At 38.2% G+C, this 22,711-nt stretch overlaps 1 protein-coding gene and 1 long non-coding RNA gene across 4 annotated transcripts; both read right to left on the bottom strand.

Moving 5' to 3' along the window:
• Positions 1-70: 70 nt before the first annotated feature.
• naalad2 (N-acetylated alpha-linked acidic dipeptidase 2) lies at positions 71-15,350 on the bottom strand. The gene is made up of 19 exons (XM_057351158.1): positions 15,221-15,350; positions 12,437-12,542; positions 12,126-12,312; positions 11,900-12,001; positions 11,458-11,583; positions 11,137-11,323; positions 10,964-11,057; positions 10,693-10,788; positions 7,240-7,325; positions 5,117-5,236; positions 4,915-4,997; positions 4,754-4,817; positions 4,610-4,677; positions 4,388-4,476; positions 3,480-3,570; positions 3,011-3,275; positions 2,805-2,886; positions 2,228-2,320; positions 71-1,523 (listed from the first exon to the last, which is right to left on the bottom strand). The coding sequence occupies exons 1-19, from the start codon at positions 15,300-15,302 to the stop codon at positions 1,334-1,336; spliced, it is 2,211 nt and encodes a 736-aa protein (XP_057207141.1). The 5' UTR covers positions 15,303-15,350; the 3' UTR covers positions 71-1,333.
• A 3,801-nt stretch (positions 15,351-19,151) lies between these two features.
• Positions 19,152-22,055, bottom strand: LOC130564996 (uncharacterized). 3 transcript variants are annotated; one of them, XR_008964319.1, is made up of 3 exons: positions 19,734-22,055; positions 19,559-19,629; positions 19,152-19,478 (listed from the first exon to the last, which is right to left on the bottom strand). It is a non-coding gene; the product is annotated as an uncharacterized LOC130564996 (long non-coding RNA). The 3 variants fall into 3 exon arrangements; XR_008964321.1 differs by having other exon boundaries at positions 19,152-19,629; positions 19,734-20,241; positions 20,412-22,055; XR_008964320.1 differs by having other exon boundaries at positions 19,152-19,629; positions 19,734-20,518; positions 20,599-22,055.
• Between the last annotated feature and the right edge of the window lie 656 nt (positions 22,056-22,711).

The following is a 22,711-nucleotide window of genomic DNA, read 5'->3' as shown; positions in this document are numbered from 1 at the left end:
TTCCCAACATTCTTCAAAACATCTTCGTTTGTGTTCTGCAGAAGAAAGAAAGTCATACAGGTTTGACATGACGTGAGGGTGAATAAATGAGGAAAACATTTTTAGGTAAACTATTCCCTTACTATAGCTTTACTGTACTTATTAAGGGTGGATGATGTATTTCATGTCACGTGAGTCCAGATGTACAGCTGGTTTAATGTCATACAGCTGATTTCATGAGCTACGCAACCGTAAACGTCATTATTATTATATGACGGTAATTCTGCATTATTATTTACACAAACCATGCTTGTTCTTACTGAGTTTTGTGTGTATTACTTTACACAGTAGATTTTAGATTTAGACACTTTGTTTAGCAACAGAAACTTCAATCCAGCTTCAGTCAGATTACAAGAAGTATTGGTAGTGACATACTTCCAATACTGTGTTTTGCAAAGTTTCTGCTTAAGCTGTTGTGGTGTTCATTCACATTGTTTATAGATTACTATGCAGAGAGATCCAATGCATTTTAAATAATTGCAAAAAAGCAATGCCACAGATGTCAATCCCATATAGAGAACTCAAAAAGCGAGTGGACAAGCAGAAGCCCAAAAATTGTGATCATCTCAGAGCACTAACAAGGCAAGAAAGGTTCACCATCAGTCAGGATTTGGCCCAGAAGCTTATATCTTCCAGAGGTTATGAAAAACAAGGCCCAACACTGTAAATAAGCCAATAAACGTCTTTAAAACGTAAGATATGCTAATTTAAGATATCCAGCATTCCATAGAAACATGTGGAAAAATAATCTACAAGCAGCAAACTTTGCAAAACAACATTTACGTCACTGCCAATACTTTTGGCCAAGTCTGTCTTAAATTCCCCTCCAGTCTGACTGGAAACTTTTGTTTTGTGAATGTACTCAACAGCAGTATAAACCGAGCAAGAGATGTCCGAGAGACAATGTCTGTCTCGTGGGGCCAATGGAAATCAATCCGCTGTCGGTCATAGATCACTTTAGTATCAATGTGCTTGTCTCATGGGCCATATCGCATGTTACTTGAAACATTAAATTATTGCACTGATACTCTCACATGCGTTTCTGTCTGTTATTCAGTCTAACTTCAGGTCAGTTTATTTGCTACGTTAAGTAAATGCTCAAATTATGTAGTCATATTTTTAAAGGTTCAAAACAGTGCAGCTCATTTACAAATCATGTGAATCGGATCAACACAATCGCATGTATCACTCTTGTCTAGTCAGTTATAAAATGTGCAGAATGCGCAACTACTCAGATGTAAAATGTTGCACGATGTGTATTTTTTCCTAGAAATTTATTTTGAGGAGCTGAAGGTCAGATGACAGGCATCAGGGTGACGGCCGCTGCGTTGACGGTGAAGGCAGCGATGCTGATCTGTCGTTTGACCTCTTCCCAGGACTTGTGCGGCTCCGCTGCATTCTCAATGTCAAATAGAGCATCGTAGATCCCGGGAAAAGACTCGCCCGCATATTTATTGTGACTGCTGGGAGCAAAAATGATATGCCTACAACAGACGAGAAACAAATATCTGTAGTTTTAGACCTTGTACATGTATAAAAAAAATCTTTAGACCATAGACGTATATATTCATAGATGCCTCGTTATCGATTGTTATATGCAAGTTGTCTGTCATATGGGAACGGTCAAAGTTGGTCTGTCAACACAGCAAGTTGACCGCATGTCTGCAACTTTAGTTACATTCATGTATGAATCTCAAATGTTGCGTGTTGTTGTGTAGACCCAAACATTGCAGTTGCTAACTGATAATACAAGAGGAAGGCGTTTACTAACATTACGAGTGATCATAATTCAAAATCCTGTAATAGTGAGTTAATACACACAAAAAACCAAACCAAACACGCAGTTTTCATCATGAGGTTGCACGATGAAAGAGGTTGCATCTTGGAAAATCCCTTAATTTTTACTGTAAGTAACGATAGCAACTGAAATGTTGACCGTTACAAGATTGTAGACGTGTCTGGAACGGTTGAATGTGGCATCTACATGTATGTATGTGTATTCTCTAGACACTGATAAATCTACCACCGACCTCGAGCATGTCTCATTTTAATAAAAGGCGAGATTTGCTCGTTGTTTGACAATTCATTATGGGTATGACCAGAGATCTCCTTCCCAATACTACTAAAAGAAGAATATGAAGCGTGTGAGTCTGTCAACATTGGTATTCGATGCTGATCTGTGTTTTACCTGTAGAATGGCCTTCCAGGTAGACCCAGCGGGTCAATGAAAGCTCTCTCTAAATACATGAGCTGATCATTTATCATCCGCACAGCCAGAGCACTGAGAGATAGAGAGACAAAACAGGTGTAAGAACAAGTTTTCTTGTTCTTGTTGAGGTATATGATGTGACAGGTGGATGTGCCGTCAGCATCTAGTTAGTTAAAGGGATAGTTCACCCAAATTTTGTCATTATTTACTCACCCTCGGGTTGTTCCAAATCTGTATACATTTATTTGTTCTGATGAACACAGAGAAAGATATTTGGAAGAATGTCAGTAAGCAAACAGATCTCATCCCCTATTTACTTCCATAGTAGGGAAAATAAATACTATAGTAGTCAATGGGGGATGAGAGCTGTTTGGTTACTGACATTCTTTCAAATATCTTCCTTTGCGTTTAGCAGAACAAACAAATTTCTACAGGGTTGAAACAACCTGAGGGTGAGTAAATGATGACAGAATTTTCATTTTTGGGTGAAGTATCCCTTTAAATGTTTCATAAAAATCACTAAAACTTGTCTGTGTTGACGTGTTGTCGCTCATACTCAGAAGTGTCCAGATGAGTTAACCGCTGGTGAATATCTCGTGCCGCGTCTGTGAAGTTCCCAACCGCAGAGAAGAGAGAGTCTAGAAACACCAGAAGAAAGAAGTTGATGACAAAGAATCAAAGCTTTGCATCCCAATACAAACTGACAGGCTGCGTCTCAATACTGCTTCTACACACTGAGTATGTTCATTAATAACGTCTCACCGAATGACATGTGGTACTGTTTCATGGCATCAGGATGTTTGTGTGCCAGCTGGTATATGCTGTTGGCGTATCTGTTAAGAGATGAGGCGTATTCCTCGCAGTTTAGAGGAAGAATCACAGAGTCAGCCAAACTGAAGATGAGTCCACCCCTGACACGGGCCACAGCCTCCAGCCTGCGGAAACCCGGGTCATAGAAACGCTCCACTATCTCATAGGTCTCATAGACACTGTGGTAGACGGGATAACTGCTGTAGCGCTCTGTCTTCTGAGGGAACAAAACACGAGTATACTCTATAAATGAATCGTTTAGAAATCTTTGTGCTTATATAATGAATTTTTAACGTTTTTACAGTAGTATATTTACTGCTAAGGATGAGAGAGAGGATAGCATCTGAATTATTTTTTTGTTATATTATAGTTTTGGTGCTACAAAATTAAATGAAGATTTCACACATATAAAGTCACTCACGCTGTTTTTGGTGTATCTTGCCCTTCCAGACGCAATACCTAATCTGATGAAATATGCTTCAAAATCACTTCCAGAACCCAGTTTACTGATCCTACACACATGTACAGAAAGGCTTGATCAGAAACGTCAGACATCTTAAAGAACTCAAATCAACCAGGTCTTATAAATAATATTAAAGGAATAGTTCACCTTTCTTTTGTCTGCAAAACACAAAAGAAGATATTTTGAAAAATGTCAGTAACCAAAAACTGATGGTCCCCATTGACTTCTATTGTATGGACACAAAACCAATGCAAGTTAATGGAGACCAACAGTTTTCTGTTACAAACATTTTCAAAATACACTGCAAAAAATGACTTTCTTTCCAAGTCTTTTTTTCTTATTTTCCGGTAAAATTGTCTAAACATTCTTGAATCAAGAAGCATTTTCTAAGAAAATAAGTCTTGTTTTTAGTAAAAAAATATGAAATATCAGTGAATTTGTGCTTAAAACAAGCAAAAAAACCTGCCAATGGGGTAAGAAAAATAATCTTGAATTGAGTGACTAAGAAAAAGGTAAACCTTAATTCAAGATTATTTTTCTTACCCCATTGGCAGATTTTTTTGCTTGTTTTAAGCACAAATTCACTGACATTTCATTTTTTTTACTAAAAACGAGACTTATTTTCTTAGGTCATTTTGCTCATCAAGAAAATGCATCTTGATTCAAGAATTTGTAGACATTTTTACTGGAAAACAAGAAAAAAAGACTAAGTAAGAAAGTTATTTTTTGCAGTGTATCTTTTTTTGTGTTCTGCAGAAGAAAGAAGGTCATACAGGTTTGAAATGACAAGAAAGCGTGTAAATAATGACAGAATTTTCTTTTCGAAGTTGAACTTCCATCTTCCATCACACTGTCCTGAAACTAACCGAGGTAGATTTTGTTCGGTCCAGTTGTCTCTCTTGTGCCAGCTCTCATATAGACTCATTTTCTCCTCTCCGACCTCTGGACTCGTTACCTTCAAAAACACAAGTTTAACACTTAAGTGTTGTTAGAAAAATGATTCAGAGGGTTTCTTAAATAAGCAAATCACTTGTTTACAGTTATCTGTTTTAGGCAGGCAGACAAATATACACATTTTTAGTTCTGACCTTCTTGGTGATGTCATACACAATATTGTGTAGAGAGGGGGTGCAGTCAACCCTCAGTGTGTACATACCTGCATATACATACACACATCAGATGCGACTTCAACATGAACATGAAAACTCAACATGTGTGTGCGTGTGTCTAACCCTCAATGGCAGAGTCAGCATTGATGTAAGCGACTGCTCGCTCCTGCAGTATTCTGGCATTATCCTACAACAAACAAATTCATTCATTTTAAGTCATTCAGTACTTCATTCATTCATTACTTTCACATGTATAATTCACTGATTCATTCATTCACTCTTACTTCTGCCCACTCTGTTGATCCCAGCAGACCAAACTCTTCCGCGTCCCAGCTGGCAAAGATCACCGTTCTTCTCGGTCTCCAACCTCAATTACACACACACACACACACAGATAAAACATGATTTAAATAGAGAATGAGGGTGAAATACTGTAAGAGAAGGTCATGACAGTGTGTGTGTGTGTGTGTGTGTGTGTGGACACACCTCTGCTCATGAGTTTTCCAGCTGCTCTCACAGTCTCATGAACCACAGCAGCTCCTGATACAGGATCAATCCCTCCAAACACCCATGCATCCCGATGACCGCCCAGAATGATGTACCTGTCTGATCGCACACACACACACACACACACATGTTGGTTTCCATGTTTTATGGGGACATTATATAGATGCAATGGTTTTTATACTGTACAACCTGTATATCATATTCCCTACCCCTAACCCACCCCCTAAACCTAACAATCACAAAAAACTTCCTGCTCTTTTAGATTTTCAAAAAAGTTAATTCTGTATGATTTATAAGCTTGTTTCCTCATGGGGACAAAAAAATGTCCCCACAAGGACAAGGGTTTTGGATATTGCCATCTTTGTGGGGACATTTTGTCCCCATACCGTAGGGTTTACCCTTCCCACACACACACACACGCACGCACGCACGCACACACATGTCTGGTTTACTATCTCCGTCGGGACAGTCCATAGGCGTAATGTATTTTATACTGTACAAACTGTATATTCTATCCCCTATCCCTAACCCTACCCCTAAACCTAAGATCATAGAAAACTTTTTGCATTTTTAGATTTTTAAAAAATATTGTTCTGTACAATTTATTAGCTTTTTTGCCCATGGGGACCAGTGGCGGAGCCAGACAATTTTCATAGGGGTGGCCAGACTGAGACCATAGCTCACACAGGGGTAGCACAGAAACTGATATCATCTTTTTTTTCCTATGTGGCAAGTCACTGTGGATCTAGTAGTGTTTCTTAGTCACTCACTCATTTACTTAAACAGGCAGTGATTGCCATGTAGAATTACATCATGAAGATCCACACAAGCTTTTTAATGTATTACTAAACTGATTTAAAAAAAAGATCTGAAACAGTGCGGCATTGCAGAAGGTGGTGTCTTTTTAATTGGTGATAAAGCTCACACCATAATGACAATTTACACAACATAAGAATATACCAGAAAGCACTTTTATCAAACAAACATTACAATATCACAGAAAAACCAAAATATAGTAACCTTAACATTATGGGCAAGCATTTCAAAAATATTCCTTTGCAATACTTTGCATATTATCATTTGGCTGCCAACAAAACATTTAAATTCCCTTTCAAGGGTATGACACAGACAGACCACCACCATTAAGCTAAATCAGCACTGAAAGTTGACTACTTTTAATGGCCTTCTACAACGCTCTTTTAAATGACACTGACACAGTGAAACTGTTTATAGCTTGCGACTTTCTTACTGCTAAGTTAACAGCCTAAATTAACTTAACAAACTTTACCATGTCTGTTTCAACTTCAGCACGCCAGCCATAATATACATTCATTAAGACAAGAAACATTTCAAACATAGTGAATAAACTTAATTCTTCTTGTTAACTTACCTGTGACCTCTTCTCTCGTGGCGGTAAACAGACAGTCCTCTGACTGCACGCGCAAAGTCCGTTGGAGCACACGCGAACAACAACAACACTAGTTCTTCTTCTTCTGTAATTGTGTTGGTGGTTGAAATTCAAGTTGAGTGTATTACCGCCACCTTCAGTTTGGGTGGAGAAATATGTGTTTGAGGTGCGCTGTTGAAATGCGTCCATATGGGAACAACTGAAATGGTTCCGCAAAAAAGTTGCCGGCAAAGCGGTAGGGGAGCCGGGGGGGTGGCCAAAGATTAATTTATGGTGGCCTTGGCCACCATTGGCCACCCCCTGGCTCCGCCCCTGATGGGGACCTCAATTTTGGTCCCCACGGTGACACGAGTCCCCATGTGTTGGTGTGCATTCAGGTTTAGGTCCCCACCGGGATATACAAACATGAACACATACACACACACACACACACACACACATACACACACACACACCCGCACACGCACACACTAAACTTGCCACCATATTCCTAGTGATCAGGTGATTGTTAGGGGTTCTTATGGTATTCTTGGTGGTTTAAGTTTCTAGGATATTCTGCTCTCTAGAGCTACAGGTTTGTTTAAATCACTGACCCTAAACTAGAGAAACAGTAATAGTGATCTATGGTATGAAATAAGAACTAGAACAAGAACTAAGAATTAGACATCACACCACATAACATCAGTGAGTTCACCTGGCTCCACAGCTCCTCTCAACCAGCCAATCACATTGTAGATGCGGGTCACCTGATTGTTGGTGTGGACGTTCATACGCACTTTACTAAAATGAAATAAAAAAGCAATAAATCAGTGAACGGTGACAACTTTTCATTTTACTGTTTATAGTAGCCTAGCCTGCTGTAGTGTACACTGTAAACAGTACACTCTTAAAAATAAAGGTTGTTCACAGCGATGCCATAGAACCATTTATGGTTCCACAAGGAATCATTCATTCAAAGTTTCTTTAAAGAAACCTTCTCTTTCTTACCTTTTTATGATCTGAAGAACGTTTTTCGCCACAAAGAACCGTTGAGGATGTTAAAGGTTCTTTATGGAACCATTTAGACAAAAAAGGTTCTTCTATGGTATCGTGAAGCACCTTTATTTTTAAGAGTGTGAGCAGAGGTGGGTAGTAACGCGCTACATTTACTTCGTTACATTTACTTGAGTAACATTTTGGAAAATATGTACTTTTTAAGTAAAATTAAAAGTGTGTACTTTTACTCTTACTTGAGTAAATTTCTAATAGAAAATCTGTACTTTTACTTCGTTACATAACTTACATTGCGTGACGTTCCTTCGTTCCTTCATTTTAAAATATGCTTTTTAAAACGTGTTGTTTATTTCAAGGTTGTCGTCTCTTTTTACGGGCATTCCCGAGTGATCGATTCTTTTGAGTCGATTCTTTTGAAAGCATTAATTGAACAATGGGCAAATCTATTTGTATAGGCTAATGAATCTGTTCAAATGATTTGTTCAGTTCGCAGCACGATCTGAATCATCTGAAGCAGGATTACTCACTCCTCTTAGCGCGTAATTTAAGATCACGCAGAACACAAAGAGCGTTGGATGAAGTGGATATTAATCTATATCTATACAATCAAAACTGCAAATGTGTCATATTGTTTGCCAGCAATGATAAATGCCCGCCATATGCGCGCACCCGCGCGACCTGTTCGTCAGACACAGCAACATGCGCGTTACCTGTCAGACACGTGACGTGGGCTTGCAGAAATATACATTTGAAGAACAGAAGAAAACTTGTTGATGGGCGTGTGGTTCACTGTTTACTGTTTGTAAACTTTTTTAAACGTTTGTTCACTTCAGTCATAGAAAAGCTTCTAGTCTGTTTTTTTCTCACTTGCAAGACTACAATAAAATTTTACTTGTATGTTAATGAAATTTTGGTAGATTGGTTTTCACACTGATATTTGCTTAAATAATATTAAATTGTACTGCAGGTAATTTGTATGGTATATGCTTTAGTTTTTTTTTTTTAAGTGATTGTGTTGTGGTGGTACATTTTACAAGTATTACCATGCTTTAGTTACAATATATACACTAAAACGTGCAATATGCAGATGCACTGCAGCTCCCCCTAGTGTCTTCTATAGAGATGTGCAATAATTGCGATGATCTGAAACCATCGCGATGAGGTCAAACAATCGCGATGAGACGATTATTTAATAATCGTGACAGCCCTAGAGCTCACAGCCTCTGGCACTTTTCTTTTTTCCCCACTGACAGGGTGCAGAATAACAGCTAATAATAATGGATAATTCTGTTCAGGAGAAAGAGGAATGGAACTTCGATGTCCTGATACCAAGCTTAAAGGTAAACTTTATTTTGGTAAAATGCAAATGTGTTTCTTTATATGTTCATTATAACCCATTGTGCTCTGGGTAGGCCAGTTTTCTTACATTCTTCTCTTCTTGTTTCTTTTCTTCTCTCTTACTCTCTTTATAGATGAACAAATTGATAAAGAAACCCTCCTGCTGGACATCCACTTCCCGAAGTGCACACCACACTGTTGTCTACTAACTCCCAGGAAAAGATAGATCCTCTTCAGTAAGACTGCTCCATGGATATGTCAGGTCAAGCAGTACTGGAACCAAAACAACTAACGCTCTTTAAACTGTTTTGTGAGTTCATATGACGAGGAAAGTTCTCGAACTACTACATTCCTTGCAAATGTCAATCAATACCATGAGAAAATAACGTTTTTACCAAAGGTTTTTACTGTACTAGCTGCACCGATATCAACATTTGGTGGTTCAAATACCCATGTGAGGTCTCTCTTCAAGTTAAGGTATTGTTTGTACATTTTAATTCACAGAAATCCTACAAAGTTTGTCGCCTCCCGAAAACGGTGTCCTTTTTTCACATCGTAACGCGTGTTTATTTCCCATTTTTAAATAGAAAACTTGTGCATAGACTGATATTTTATCATATAAGTGCAGTTCTACCAACAAGGGTTTAGTAAAATATAAACAAATGGTTCAGTATATTGGTAACAAATACATTCTCTGAGTGTTTTTATGTCACATCCATAACGCAATGTATAAATAAAAATGTTTATGTTAAAATCTAAACTTATGTAATTTATTTATTGATGTTGTTTTTTTATGTTATTCGGTTTTATTGTTCATTGAGCATTAACATATTGCATGCTTTTTATGAATTCCTTTTGTCTTGCATTTCGATCCTTAATAAAACTTCAACTTTTGATTCTTACTGTTGACTCTAGTAATTCTCTGTGATTTTATTATTATTATTTTCAAATATTTCAGGTTTGTTTTAAACCAGCAATGTAATTTTTAAGCAATAGTTGAGTTAAATAAAACAACCCAGCATGTTGGGTCAAAGATTTAACCCAACCGGCTGGGTTAAAATAACCCAATGCTGGGTTTGTCCATATTTGACCCAGCGTTGGGTTACCAAAATAACCCAAATTGGGTTATTTTAACCCAGCCATTTTTTAGAGTGTGCGTAGACAATAGAAGTCCATGGAATGTCCTCATTTAGAGAGATAAGTAAACGTGTGTGTGTGAAAACACAGGGTCATTGTGTGCACTGGCTGACCTCCAGAATTAGAGAAAACAACACAGCCAAAGAAGTGTGTGTGTGTGTTTGTGTGTTGCGGGAAGAGATTGTGTAACCTCAATGAGAATGTTTAGTGAACAAACAGCTCTTTACTGCTGACATCATGAAAAAAAATGAGTTAATGTTTACCTGGAGTGACAAAATGTGTGTGTGAGCTGATTATAGATGTATGAAGTTAATGTAACCCTTCATTACAAGGATCATGGGTTGTACACACACACACACATGCATGTGCGCGTGACACTCGTTAAGGGTCAGGTGTGAATTGGGTTCAATGTTTAAGTTTAAATGCTGAACTGTCTGAGTGTCTTTAAACATGAAAAATCGACCTTATTAACTTTTTTAATAAATGTCCCGGGTCTCTACATAATTTAACGTGTCTCAGTCTTTGAAACGCCACATCTCACAATGTTATCAATATGAGAAAGTCCCACCCATATTAGGTGAATCCTGAATATTAAATTTAGTAAAATTCTTCACATTACTAATAAACTCAAATGCACTTTCAAACTGTATTTAAGGTAAAAATGAAGTGTTTCTCATACTTCTGTTCAATGCCAGCCGTGAATCCTGGTCCAATCCGGTACGAGATGTTAAGAGCACCCTTCCAGTTATCAGGAGGATCAGGTCCCCCCATATTCCTACAGGAAGTGACATCACGGTAACATCACATCTCATCTCAAGCCGCACAATGTGCAACAAAAATTGGTGCCCCCAAAACCTTGAACGGATTGTTGCATTATTCTTTCAAAGACCTTTATGAAAAACCATCAATAAACGGATGTATAACATTTGTAGAGGTGGAGGTCAACCCACTTCAGCAGTTGAATGGCATCATGATATCCAATGGGATGGACTGGAATCTTGGGTAAGCCCACGCCGTCCTCTGCCGGATATCTGTAGGTGTATTCTACAAGACAGATGCATAATGATGAAGACTATGAAGATTTAACACTCTCAGCACAAAATCTCTCAGCACAAGCAGAGACCTTTAGCGGGGTATCCGGGTGTGAGAGGGTCTCCCGCTCCATTCAGGTTAAGTACGTTTCCTCTCTGAGCACCCCCTCCTGGTAGATTCCAGCCTTTCGGGTACGGCTCTACACCCTCGGCACAATAATCCTTAGGGTCCGAGTACAGAATGATGCCTTTCGCTCCCGCTAACATCGCATTCTTCACCTACGACGACATGTTTGAATAGTCCACATGTTAAAAAATTTTCACCAACCTTTCATGTTTGGTGAACCGTCCCTTTAACACCTTCCATCAAACATACATCATACAACCCATCATATAAGCACAAATCTCATCACCTTGTTTCCACGGAAGATTTTGCCGTATCGAGCGATGACGATTTTTCCAGTACAGTTAATCCCCAGATCTCTGTCCAGTTTAAAGAAATCCTCCGTCCGTCCATAATTCACATACACCAGATCACCCTACAGTTCAGAAAACATCACATTACTACAAGAGCTTTGTATATCTTCATGTTTGTGTAAAATATTATTAACACATAATATGACAGTAAAGGATTTGACTTCCATTGTATGAACGCAAAGCCACTGAAACATTTCTCAAAATATCTTCATTTGTGTTCCACTGTAGAAAGAGTCGCATACAGGTTTTGGTGAATAAATTATGACCAAATTTTTATTTTGGGGCGAACTATCCCTTTAATGAACGAAACAGGATCAATTATGATTCATGTTGACTCTACATTAGCAGATATCAGTATGTTGTCTATAAACGCATCACCTCTGGTTGTCCTTTGGCAGAGAAAGCGTTGTACGGAGGGACGATATCTTTCACGTGTTCATAACCTTCAGGAACAGGTTCAGCTAGAGAGGTGTTGAAGATCTGAAAGAGAGACAAAACCTTACTGATTAAATATTGCAGTGCTTATTTGAACGTTCTAATGAATGAATGAAACCATATTAATGTCTTATTTATGTTTTTTACGGTTGTGATTGGCCGTTCATACCTCATTGCCCACATGGTCCACTATGGAGATGTAATTGGGGTTTGTTTTATTGGGGTACGACAGCAGAACATCATACGGTACAAGCTGCACTAAGTCCAGCCCGAACTTCATCCACTCATCTCGGATCTGCTCGGCCAGGATGAGATTCTGCTGCGACCCCGCCAGATGGGGCAGTCGCGTGAACTTTCTGTTTGGGTGAAAAGTGTACTGCTGCTTACCAGGCGAATCTAGAACAGATCTAGACCTTTAAACATAAAACTCTAAGTAAACTGCATTGAAGGAACCTCCGGACAAGTGGGCAGTATTTTCACCTGAGATGTTGTTTAATATTCTCTGCCTGCATTTCATCCAGCAAGTCACGCAGGAAACTTTTAGATGTTTGTCCATGATTGACATGAGTAGTTCGAACAAACCAACCTGTGAAGTACAGTTATGAGAAACAGACACCTGTCACGCCAAACAACCAAAAAACAGCATTCCAGGTGTGCGCATATTCCTGCCCAACCAAATGTTTTCTGCCTTTCTGCTCCATTACTTTGCATTGTATTTTATTTAATAAAACAACTTTTCACTTATATTCATCTGTATTCATGAAGTTTCCTATACATGCAATAATTACAAAAATAAATGCATTAAACTATCAAATCTAAAGATCCATTGAGTTGAGGTAGGTGGGGTCTTAGTGGACATTCAGGAGGGATCATTGGACCATGAATGTGTCACCACAGGAACAATACAAACAATCTTCAAAGTATCTGACAAAGCAAGAGCAACAATATTTGCTGTACAGAAGGTTTCAAGAGTAAACCAGAGCAGTAGACTCAGAAAAATAAAAGTTCTACGAAGGGTTCATTAGCATTGATGACAAAGAACAAAGAGTCAATGCTTCCTAAAATAACAATTTCTTCCTTAACGTTTTCTAGTCTGTAGAACCTTCTGCGCAACAGACAGGTTGGACGTTATTATCGCATGTAAACTCAACTCAACTTTATTTATATAGCGCTTTTTACAATTTTCATTGTTACAAAGCAGCTGTACATGAGACATATTGACTATAAGAAAAACAATTAAAGTTGTACCTGTAAAGACAAGAAAAAGGTGAAAACACAGAAGACAGACATCCCCACATACAAAACACTCCACACACACAATATGCACACGTACTAACACACATAGACACACAGACGCGTGCACGCACGCACGCACGCACGCACACACACACACACACACACACACACACACACACGCACACACGCGTACAGTGAGAGCACACATTTAAGATAAAGGAGAGAGAAGCACAGACTATAAATTCATATATGCAATATTAATTAAGTAAAACTTTAAAATTCTAATTCTAAATTCTAAAGCAGCCCCCCGGCCAGTCAAATGGGGTGGCGAGGAACCCAAAACTCCAATGGAGAAAAAAAACCTCAGAAGAACCCAGGCCCAACCAGGGGATTCCAGTTCCCCTCTGGCAAAAGCTGCTGCCTCTGCACAAGCTCGACAGAGCTTGCACAAGGCTAAATAAAAATAAATAAATGTACTAATAAGGTAAATTATAGTTTTAAGATTATCATTAATAATCTAATAGCATTTGAAATTTTGTGGTGAAGACGTGTCAAGTGACCGCGTCCTTTATCCAGCTCTATTATCTCAGCTCTTGTCAGGTCGCCGCTTCCCATTCTCCGGTCTACCATCAGGTCTGGCCATGAAACTGACTGAGTGTGTCTGCCTCCCGGACAGTGCAGGGAAGACTATTCCAAAGTTTAGTCGCTAGATAGGAAAAGGATCTACCACCTGCACTTGATTTTGAAATTCTAGGTATTACCAACTGACAGGACACCTGAGAGCGTAATGCACGTGAAGGACTGTAATACAAGAGGAGTTCACTTAAGTATTGAGGAGCTAAACCATGTAGGGCTTTATAGGTAATAAGCAAGATTTTAAAGTTAAGCCATACTTAATAGGTAACCAGTGCAAGATTGACAGAACCGGGCTAATATGTTCATACTTTTTTGTACCTGTAAGAACTCGAGCTGCCGCGTTTTGGACCAGTTGGAGTTTTTGTAATAAGCCTTTAGGGCAACCACCTAACAGTGCATTAGAGTAATCTAGTCTTGATGTCATGAAAGCATGAATTAACTTCTCTACATCTGACACTGACAGCATATGACGTAGTTTAGATATATTCTTAAAATGGAAACACGCAATTTTACAGGTGGCGACGTGGCTCTGAAATGACAGATTACTTACCTTACGACATGATTCATGATTTTGCACCAATGAGGGTCACTTAATGTTTCACAATATTTGTGAGGACATATAAAATAAATAAGTTAAATCTTCACACACACACAAACTAAAAACAAGTGAACACTGCCAATGAGCAATGCTCAGTGTTGAATGTTGATTGTAAAGTTATCATGGCTTGGCAACTTTGTGCCAGAATGTTGTTGTCACGACTCGGCGTGGTGGAAAGAAACCAAATGCAGGCAGTGGGGATTAAGGGGTTAACGAAAAGGGTTTATTTAAATACAAGAAACACAAAACAAAGACCCACGATGGGGTATAACTGCACATACAGGATAGTAACCAAGACGAGACTAACTTACACTAAACTGAACTAAACTAAACAACACTTGACATAAACTAAACTAAAACACTTACTAAGACTTGACAGGAGCTTCGACCAACAGGAACTAGGTAGACCGGTAACCACACAAAGATACTGGCCATGAGCATAAAGCAAACACATACAATGACTGAGCACAGGACAATGAAACATGAGGGAATTAAATAGGGAAGACAAACGAAGAATAACGACACAGGGCAGGTGAGGGTAATCAACATGGCCGGGAAACAATACAGGAAACGAGAGGGGCGGGGCCAATGACGAGACACTGGAGAGAACGCATATTATTGTCAAAAGGACAATAATACGTTTCTCTCCACACATAACCAAAGACTTTGTCATGGCTCTGCCTCAGGACCAGGAAATCCAAGACCAGGTGAGACAGAAACCATGACAGTTGTTAACAAAAATGCACAATCGGACATTATGTAAACATGCATAATATTAATAACATTAAACTCACCTATAACAATCCCAACCAAGAAAAAAGCCGTAATGACTGTTAAGCGACAGATCCAGCTCACTATTTTATCCTCGGTTCCCATTTGAATGAGAGCAACACTGACTGCTGAAGAATGAGCTGAACAGAGAGAGAGAGAGAGAGAGAGAGAGAGAGAGAGAGAGAGAGAGAGAGAGAGAGAGAGAGAGAGAGAGAGAGAGAGAGAGAGAGAGAGAGAGAGAGAGAGAGAGAGAGAGAGAGAGAGAGAGAGAGAGAGAGAGAGAGAGAGAGAGAGATGATTCACTTCAGCGAAGTGCACTTTAAACTGTTATAAAATAATAAAACAGCGCAGTGACTATAAACCAGACTAACGCATTTCAAAAACGATTCCCATAACAACTACAAACATTTGAGATTTGTCTTATTGTGTTCAATTTTGTTTAGATTATAGTTTTTTTCAAAAGTAACATGTAGGGGCGGTTTCCCGGACTGGGATTATTTTAAACCAGGACTAGGCTTTAGTTTAATTTGAAAATGTAAGTAGTTTTAACAAACTTGCCTTACAAAAAAGCATTACTTGTGTGCATTTTGAGACCGCACAAAGGTACTGATGTATTTTAAGATATGTCAGTGCAAGCTGTTTTCAGTTTGGACAGCTCTTACATATATTTTAGTCTAGGACTAGTCTAATCCCTGTTCGGCAAACCGCCCGTTTATGTCTAGTGTCAGTGATAAATGTACGTTTGAACAGATGCAGCTGCTGCAGGGCGTCAGGGCGCGCGCGAGGGGAGTTCAGGAATGCGACGGGATGTTTTACTTGGAGATTATTTAGAGAGAGAGCGGGTGGTATGGGGAGGGGGCATGTTGTCTTGGGTTTAAATTTATTTGTTATTTATTGGAAAGGAACAGAAGCATTTGAGTTTGGCTGCGTAAAAAGGCCTACCAAATTTTGCGATGTTGTAATTCCACTAGATGGCGCCATAGTCCGCGACGACAATTAAGATCCTTAACATTCCCTTTTCACACGCAAAAATAAGTAGCTTTTGCAAACGTGTCCGATATTGATTGTGTTTACCAATAAAACTATATATACAGTGGCGTAACTTTGTTTTGAAAAGTGGTGGGGACAAAGACGACACAAACAATACTTTAATAAATTGTTTCTGTAAGAACTCGTTGGGAATATTCATGGACGTCACAAGCGCGAAACATGTAGGTGACTCCTCCAGAAAACAGTATAAAAACTGCGCCGCTTTATTGACGGCTTCAGTGGTGTAACGTTAGTGTGAAAGACGCATGACAAATAATATTGACACAGCTGTGAAGGAGGTTCGAATCCGCTGATCTCACTATTCTAATTTTCCACATCACATATCAGATCTGCTTCCATTTGTTTTTAAACTATATCATGTTTTCATCAATAGATCATTTAAAGCATGTTGTGCTTTATTATATGTAAGGATGGCTGTTGCTGTACGTAATTAAACGTATTAATTCGTGATGAAACAAAAACTACTGAAACTAATGTGTGTTTTCCCCATGTTAAAAAATTGGTGTTTGACACAGATTACCTGTCGGTGGGTCAAGGATTGAGAGTTTGGGAACCCCCTGCTAATAAGGACAAACATTCAAGTACACAGCTAGGGGAAACAGTTGAAAATAATATCTTTAAAAAAATCGTATTTTCACTAATTACTATACGAGCATTGCCTGATAGGCTACAAATATACAACAAACTTTCTAAATTTTGTTTTGAACTCATGGAACTACAAAGTTGTGACTTTTTCCAGTTTTCTATCAAATATTAAAATGTAATTAATCTTGCAATAGACGATAGCAACCGCATGTCGAGAACAACAAGGCCGAATATATAGCACCAAAGTGCAATTAAGCGCAAAATGTTTGGTACATGTATGACTTGAACAGCCAATTTCAAATATTTTCATCATTTTATTAAAATAAATACCTTTACAATCTGATAAGTGATAGGGAAAAAGCTCAGCAAATAGCAATCCCGAACCTACGACGACATGAAGTAGATAACACATGCTTTACGCTCTACGCCACCGAAGCAGTTATTTTTCTTGTGCCTTTCTTACATTTTGTCTATTCCAATCTGAAACTGATGGGCGGAGTTAGTATAAATAGCCTCTGCTTACAAAGCGGGCTACTTGCACGGTAAATAGACACTCCGTATTTTTTATTTCTTACAATAAGTGGTGGGGACAAAATTGACTTTGGCAAAAAGTGGTGGGGACATGACCCACCCATCCACCCGAAATTACGCCTATGTATATATAACTTAATATTGACAATAAAGATAATAAAACGTTACACAGTGATATATAAATGTGTGTTATTAATGGAATGGCTAATGCATGTTAATTTAATTAAATTGCCCACCTCTTTAATTTATCTGCCAGACTGTATTTTTATTCGTGCGTTTAATTTTAAAAGAATACAAATAGATAAGCTAACTATGTCTTTACTTTGCATTTGTTTTGCATTTCCGATATTTGATTCATTTTTATTTTTTCATCACCGCTTTTCATACTTGGATGCCCCGATGAAAAAAACTACGCACATTCTGATAATTTCCATTACAGATACTATTAGCTATAAACCGTCATCTGTTCATCATTAAAATTATTACAAAAAAGTGTGTGCTGTCTTTTGGGATTTATTCCACTAGGATTTAATATTTCACACTCACTTCACTAATATTGGTTCCCATCTGCCATTATAACCATCAAGTCCTTTAGAATTTCTCTGATGAGTTCTGTTGTTGTTCTTTTTGTTCAGCAGGCTAAAAAGTACTCAACATATGTTTATTGTCTACGTTTAGTGCTTTTGGTTCATGGTCATAATGCACGCAGGACGTCTGCACTGCGCGTTCCCAAATCAGGGTGTTGCTGTTGCGTCGCAGGGGAGGCGCGTCATACCCGAAACATGACAGGTGTTGTGTAATATTCAGTTTCCGTGAAAAACTGTTGCAGTGGGCGGGGTTATTGTGAATATTCATAGTTCGTTCCGCGGTGGGCGTGGCCTTTTGAACTGGGCGCAAGCGACTGCAAAGGAGTGTCCTGTCTGCTCTTCCCTAGTTTGGTGAATTATTTCGTTAAGGTAATAAAGGCGATTGCTCATATGCCCCGTTTAGATGTACAACTGTTTATGTTATTCACATAATAGGCTAAAATGCTTTTTGTTTTGCATGTGCTTTTATAAAAACGCTTTCTCGTGGCCATGTGGCAATGTTTTTGCTGTGTAGCTAACGTGGATGTTACTAAACGATACTAAATCAAATCGAACACATTTCACTTTTTTTGGCGTTTATTTTCAAGCAAAACTGGGTCCTAGTTGCTGTTGTGTTTTTTCTTTTCATAACTTATATTTACTGCAATTAATCTCAGATGTGTTTCGATGAATGTTCAAATAAAGTTTTTTTTAAAATGTTCTCCGGTGTTGTTTTGTGTTGACTCTTGTCGGTTTTTTTGTCAAGAGCCTTACAACAATTCAAAAGAACAATGAGCAGGCGATAGGTGTTTATGGGTGTTTTCCTGTGAACTAAAAGGCCATTTAGGAGAAGGGAGAACTAACGACAAAATTGACATTTTAAACATATTGCCCATAAAACGCTTTGCTTCTAGTACTTATACACACACACACACACACACACACACACACACACACACACACACACACACACAGAGTCAACTTTTCCCATTTTATTCATGCATAAACACACTAGGCGTTACCAGAATCCATTCATTACAAAAATCAATATTATTCTTTTTTTTTAAGTTTTAAAGCAGCTTTACATAAAAAACTATGAAAGAATTTAGATGGAGTACATTCGCAGCACAGCCAGAACGAGTGCATCCATCAGTCAAAGGGATGGCATCATCTCTCCACTTATTCTGTGAGACTGGAGCTGGAGATTACATGAACATTCTGAGATAAGGTGGATGGGCAGACAGAGTCAACTGCAGTTTATGAATTTCTAACAGCACGTAATTATTAGTGTTATTTTAGTGTTAGATGAGTTTTATATTAGTGTTGTTCTTTTTCTGTTATACTGACACAGGGTCTATTCTGTAAATTCTGGCTAAAGAGATATTTTTAATTTAGATTTATGTGATTACTTACTGGTCAAATGGTCCATAGAAATCCTATTACAAAACTAAGCAGGGCCTTGGCATCCAGGACAAACAAAAACATTCTTTATATTGGGTCGGTTTACACATTCCCAGTGAAACCATCCATTACAGCAGTCGCACTGAATCTAAACAAGACAATGACATTACACCATGTTTTAAAGCAACACTCAAAGAACATTCAAAGAGCAATTGCTGATTAACAGACCCAAGAGTCTTTTGAATCTTGTGTAGAAGGATATTGGTCCCCACATTTCAAGCATAAGTCTGATAGGTCATCTATGGAAATAAAAGTATCAACATTATGCAATTAATATTGATGAAACAAATGTGTTTGTTGAACTTTTTTCAGATTAGGTTATGTGTGTGTGTAGCCTACATACCACTCTCTTGTAGCAGACACAGGCCCATTTCTTTGCGATACATATCAATATTGGCTGCTGTGTTTCCGAACATCAAAGTGCCGCCTGTTAGAATTGCTTCTGCAATTGGACTACAAACTACAAATTGGACTCATGACAGCTTACATACTTTAACACTTAATTTGTGAATGTCCATTAAAAACACTTACTTTACATACAAAAACCCCACATGAATTGTCATCATGTTGGAAGTTGTGTGGTAAAGTACCACATTTCCAATTCCCAACAATTCCTTTTGTGGCCATAAATTCGCTTTGTTGGGTTCAAGAGAATTTAAAATGTTAAAAATAACATACTAACCTCATATTTCTCAGGTACTTCACATGGATACCTTGCTTCCCGGCCAAACATTAGAAAGTATGGTGAATACTGAGTTGTAATTTGCTTTTTTGTACGGAGGCCAAACATGGTGGCCTCCAAATAATCTGCCCACTTGTGTGGCTGCTTTCCCACCAATTTGCTCAATGACCTTTGAATAGGAGAGGAGTCATAGTAAAACAATCTGTATTTACGTGGCATTTTAAACCACATGCTAACTGTGAATGTGGGAGACAAGAAACGAGACATCTCGTTCATCAACCATCTATGCAATAGCCAACATTTTTATTCTACTGTAATTACAAAATGTCAATTTCATACCTCTGAATTGAACCATTGAGTTTTTCAACCAGTCCATTTGTTTGAGGATGGTATGGTGCACACAGACTCCTTTTGATCCCAAGTAATTGACAGACACCCATATTGATCTATTTACATAGGTATAGACAATTATTATATTTTTCTAATTCTTGAAACTAATAAAAGTCACATCAGGTCTAACCCTTACCTTGTTCACAAATTCTGAGCCTTGGTCCGTCAACAACCTTTTTGGGGCACCAAATTTGTAAAATAGCTTAATAATACAGCCTGTGACCTCCTCTGCACTTTTAGTTTTCAGTGGGAAAGCCTCACACCACTTTGTAAAGTAATCAACCATTACACAGATGTATTGATAACCATCCTCAGTTGGTGTGAGCTTTCCCACTAAATCCATCCCAACAATGTCCCATGGCTCTACCACCTGAGGATAACGTTACATGTTCAATGTGGTTGCTATCAGAAGTACAAAATAATACAACTATCTCATTCACAGAAACTTACTTCAATGGGTGTATAATCAGCTTGGTTCTTAATTTGAGCTTGCTTTGACTGGCAGGCAGCACAGTGCCTGACCTAAACAGAGTCATTTAGTAGTACTAGTGTATATACACATGAAAAAGTTATTTTCTACCTACCCAATTTTTAATATCCACAGTCATGGAGGGCCAGTAAAATCGATGACTGATAGCATCTGTTGTTTTTACAATGCCACAGTGGGCACCAATTGGACTGCAGTGGAATTCTTGGAAAACCTGTTTGGCCTCTTCTTTGGAGCATAACACCTTGGCTAATGCACCCTCTCCCCGTCTTCTTATATAATACAAAACTTCGTCTATAGGCAGTAAATTTTGTTTATTAGGATACAGAATCTAAACACCAGAAGACTGATCCATGGTCTACATAATACTATCACCAAATATGCCACAGTCACACTCACCCTTTATCGTGTACTTCTTTGCCTTTCTCAAAAGCACATATTTTTTGTTTCTTGACAAGTCATCAGGTAATGTCCCAGACTGTTTGAACTCACACAGCAAGTGGAAAGTATCTTTATCCATTTTTTTGGAATCCAGTTACCAAAATGTTTGGTTGATGGGAAGGGTTGTTAAACAGAGGCGGATATTTATAAGTATTTAATTTAATTAATTACCTCAATTCCATAGCTCATTGGATGTTGGATGCATGCGTTTAATCAATGAAAATGAATACCTAATTATGTATTTATATGTTTTGTTTCCTTCAGTGTGATGGGATGATGGGCAAGGAACAGATTGCCAAACACAACATTATAAGATTTTTTTGTTGTTGGACAGTTGTTGTTCTAATCACTATTATAACCACCATTGACATTTTTTTAAACATGCTTGCTTTAAACATACTTGTGTACATTATATATTTGTGCAAACATATTCCTAAACACACATAAAACATAAACTGAGGATGTGTGCCAGCTGTTTCTTGCTAAATCTGTATTTAAACAAAAGATATATGTCAGAGTTTTAATTTGTGTTATTTGTAATTATTTATTTACCTTTGTAATTTCTTGTGATTGTGCATCCAGAGAGAACAGGCATTTTGTTAACGCATAGGCTACAATGTGCAATGTATTGTTGCATGTGTTTATGCATGAATAAAATGGGAAAAGTTGACTCTGTGTGTGTGTGTGTGTGTAAGTACTAGAAGCAAAGCGTTTTATGGGCAATATGTTTAAAATGTCAATTTTGTCGTTAGTTCTCCCTTCTCCTAAATGGCCTTTTAGTTCACAGGAAAACACCCATAAACACCTATCGCCTGCTCATTGTTCTTTTGAATTGTTGTAAGGCTCTTGACAAAAAAACCGACAAGAGTCAACACAAAACAACACCGGAGAACATTTAAAAAAAACCTTTATTTGAACATTCGTCGAACCACATCTGAGATTAATTGCAGTAAATATAAGTTATGAAAAGAAAAAACACAACAACAACTACCCAGTTTTGCTTGAAAATAAACGCCAAAAAAAGTGAAATGTGTTCGATTTGATTTAGTATCGTTTAGTAACATCCACGTAAGCTACACAGCAAAAACATTGCCACATGGCCACGAGAAAGCGTTTTTATAAAAGCACATGCAAAACAAAAAGCATTTTAGCCTATTATGTGAATAACATAAACAGTTGTACATCTAAACGGGGCATATGAGCAATCGCCTTTATTACCTTAACGAAATAATTCACCAAACTAGGGAAGAGCAGACAGGACACTCCTTTGCAGTCGATTGCGCCCAGTTCAAAAGGCCACGCCCACCGCGGAACGAACTAT

The sequence above is a fragment of the Triplophysa rosa genome, linkage group LG14 (genome assembly GCF_024868665.1).
Source record: "Triplophysa rosa linkage group LG14, Trosa_1v2, whole genome shotgun sequence".
NCBI lineage: Eukaryota > Metazoa > Chordata > Actinopteri > Cypriniformes > Nemacheilidae > Triplophysa > Triplophysa rosa.
This window is presented reverse-complemented; position numbering and strand designations above follow the sequence as displayed.

Bases quoted from the DNA above. Each gene is read 5' to 3' on its own strand.
- naalad2 (XM_057351158.1), bottom strand. From the start codon at position 15,302: ATGGGAACCGAGGATAAAATAGTGAGCTGGATCTGTCGCTTAACAGTC. The intron at 10,789-10,963 runs GTGGGTTGACCT...CACTTCCTGTAG, and splicing joins GATGCCATTCAACTGCTGAA to GAATATGGGGGGACCTGATC. The intron at 3,571-4,387 runs GTTAGTTTCAGG...ACATGTGTGTAG, and splicing joins ACCGAACAAAATCTACCTCG to GATCAGTAAACTGGGTTCTG.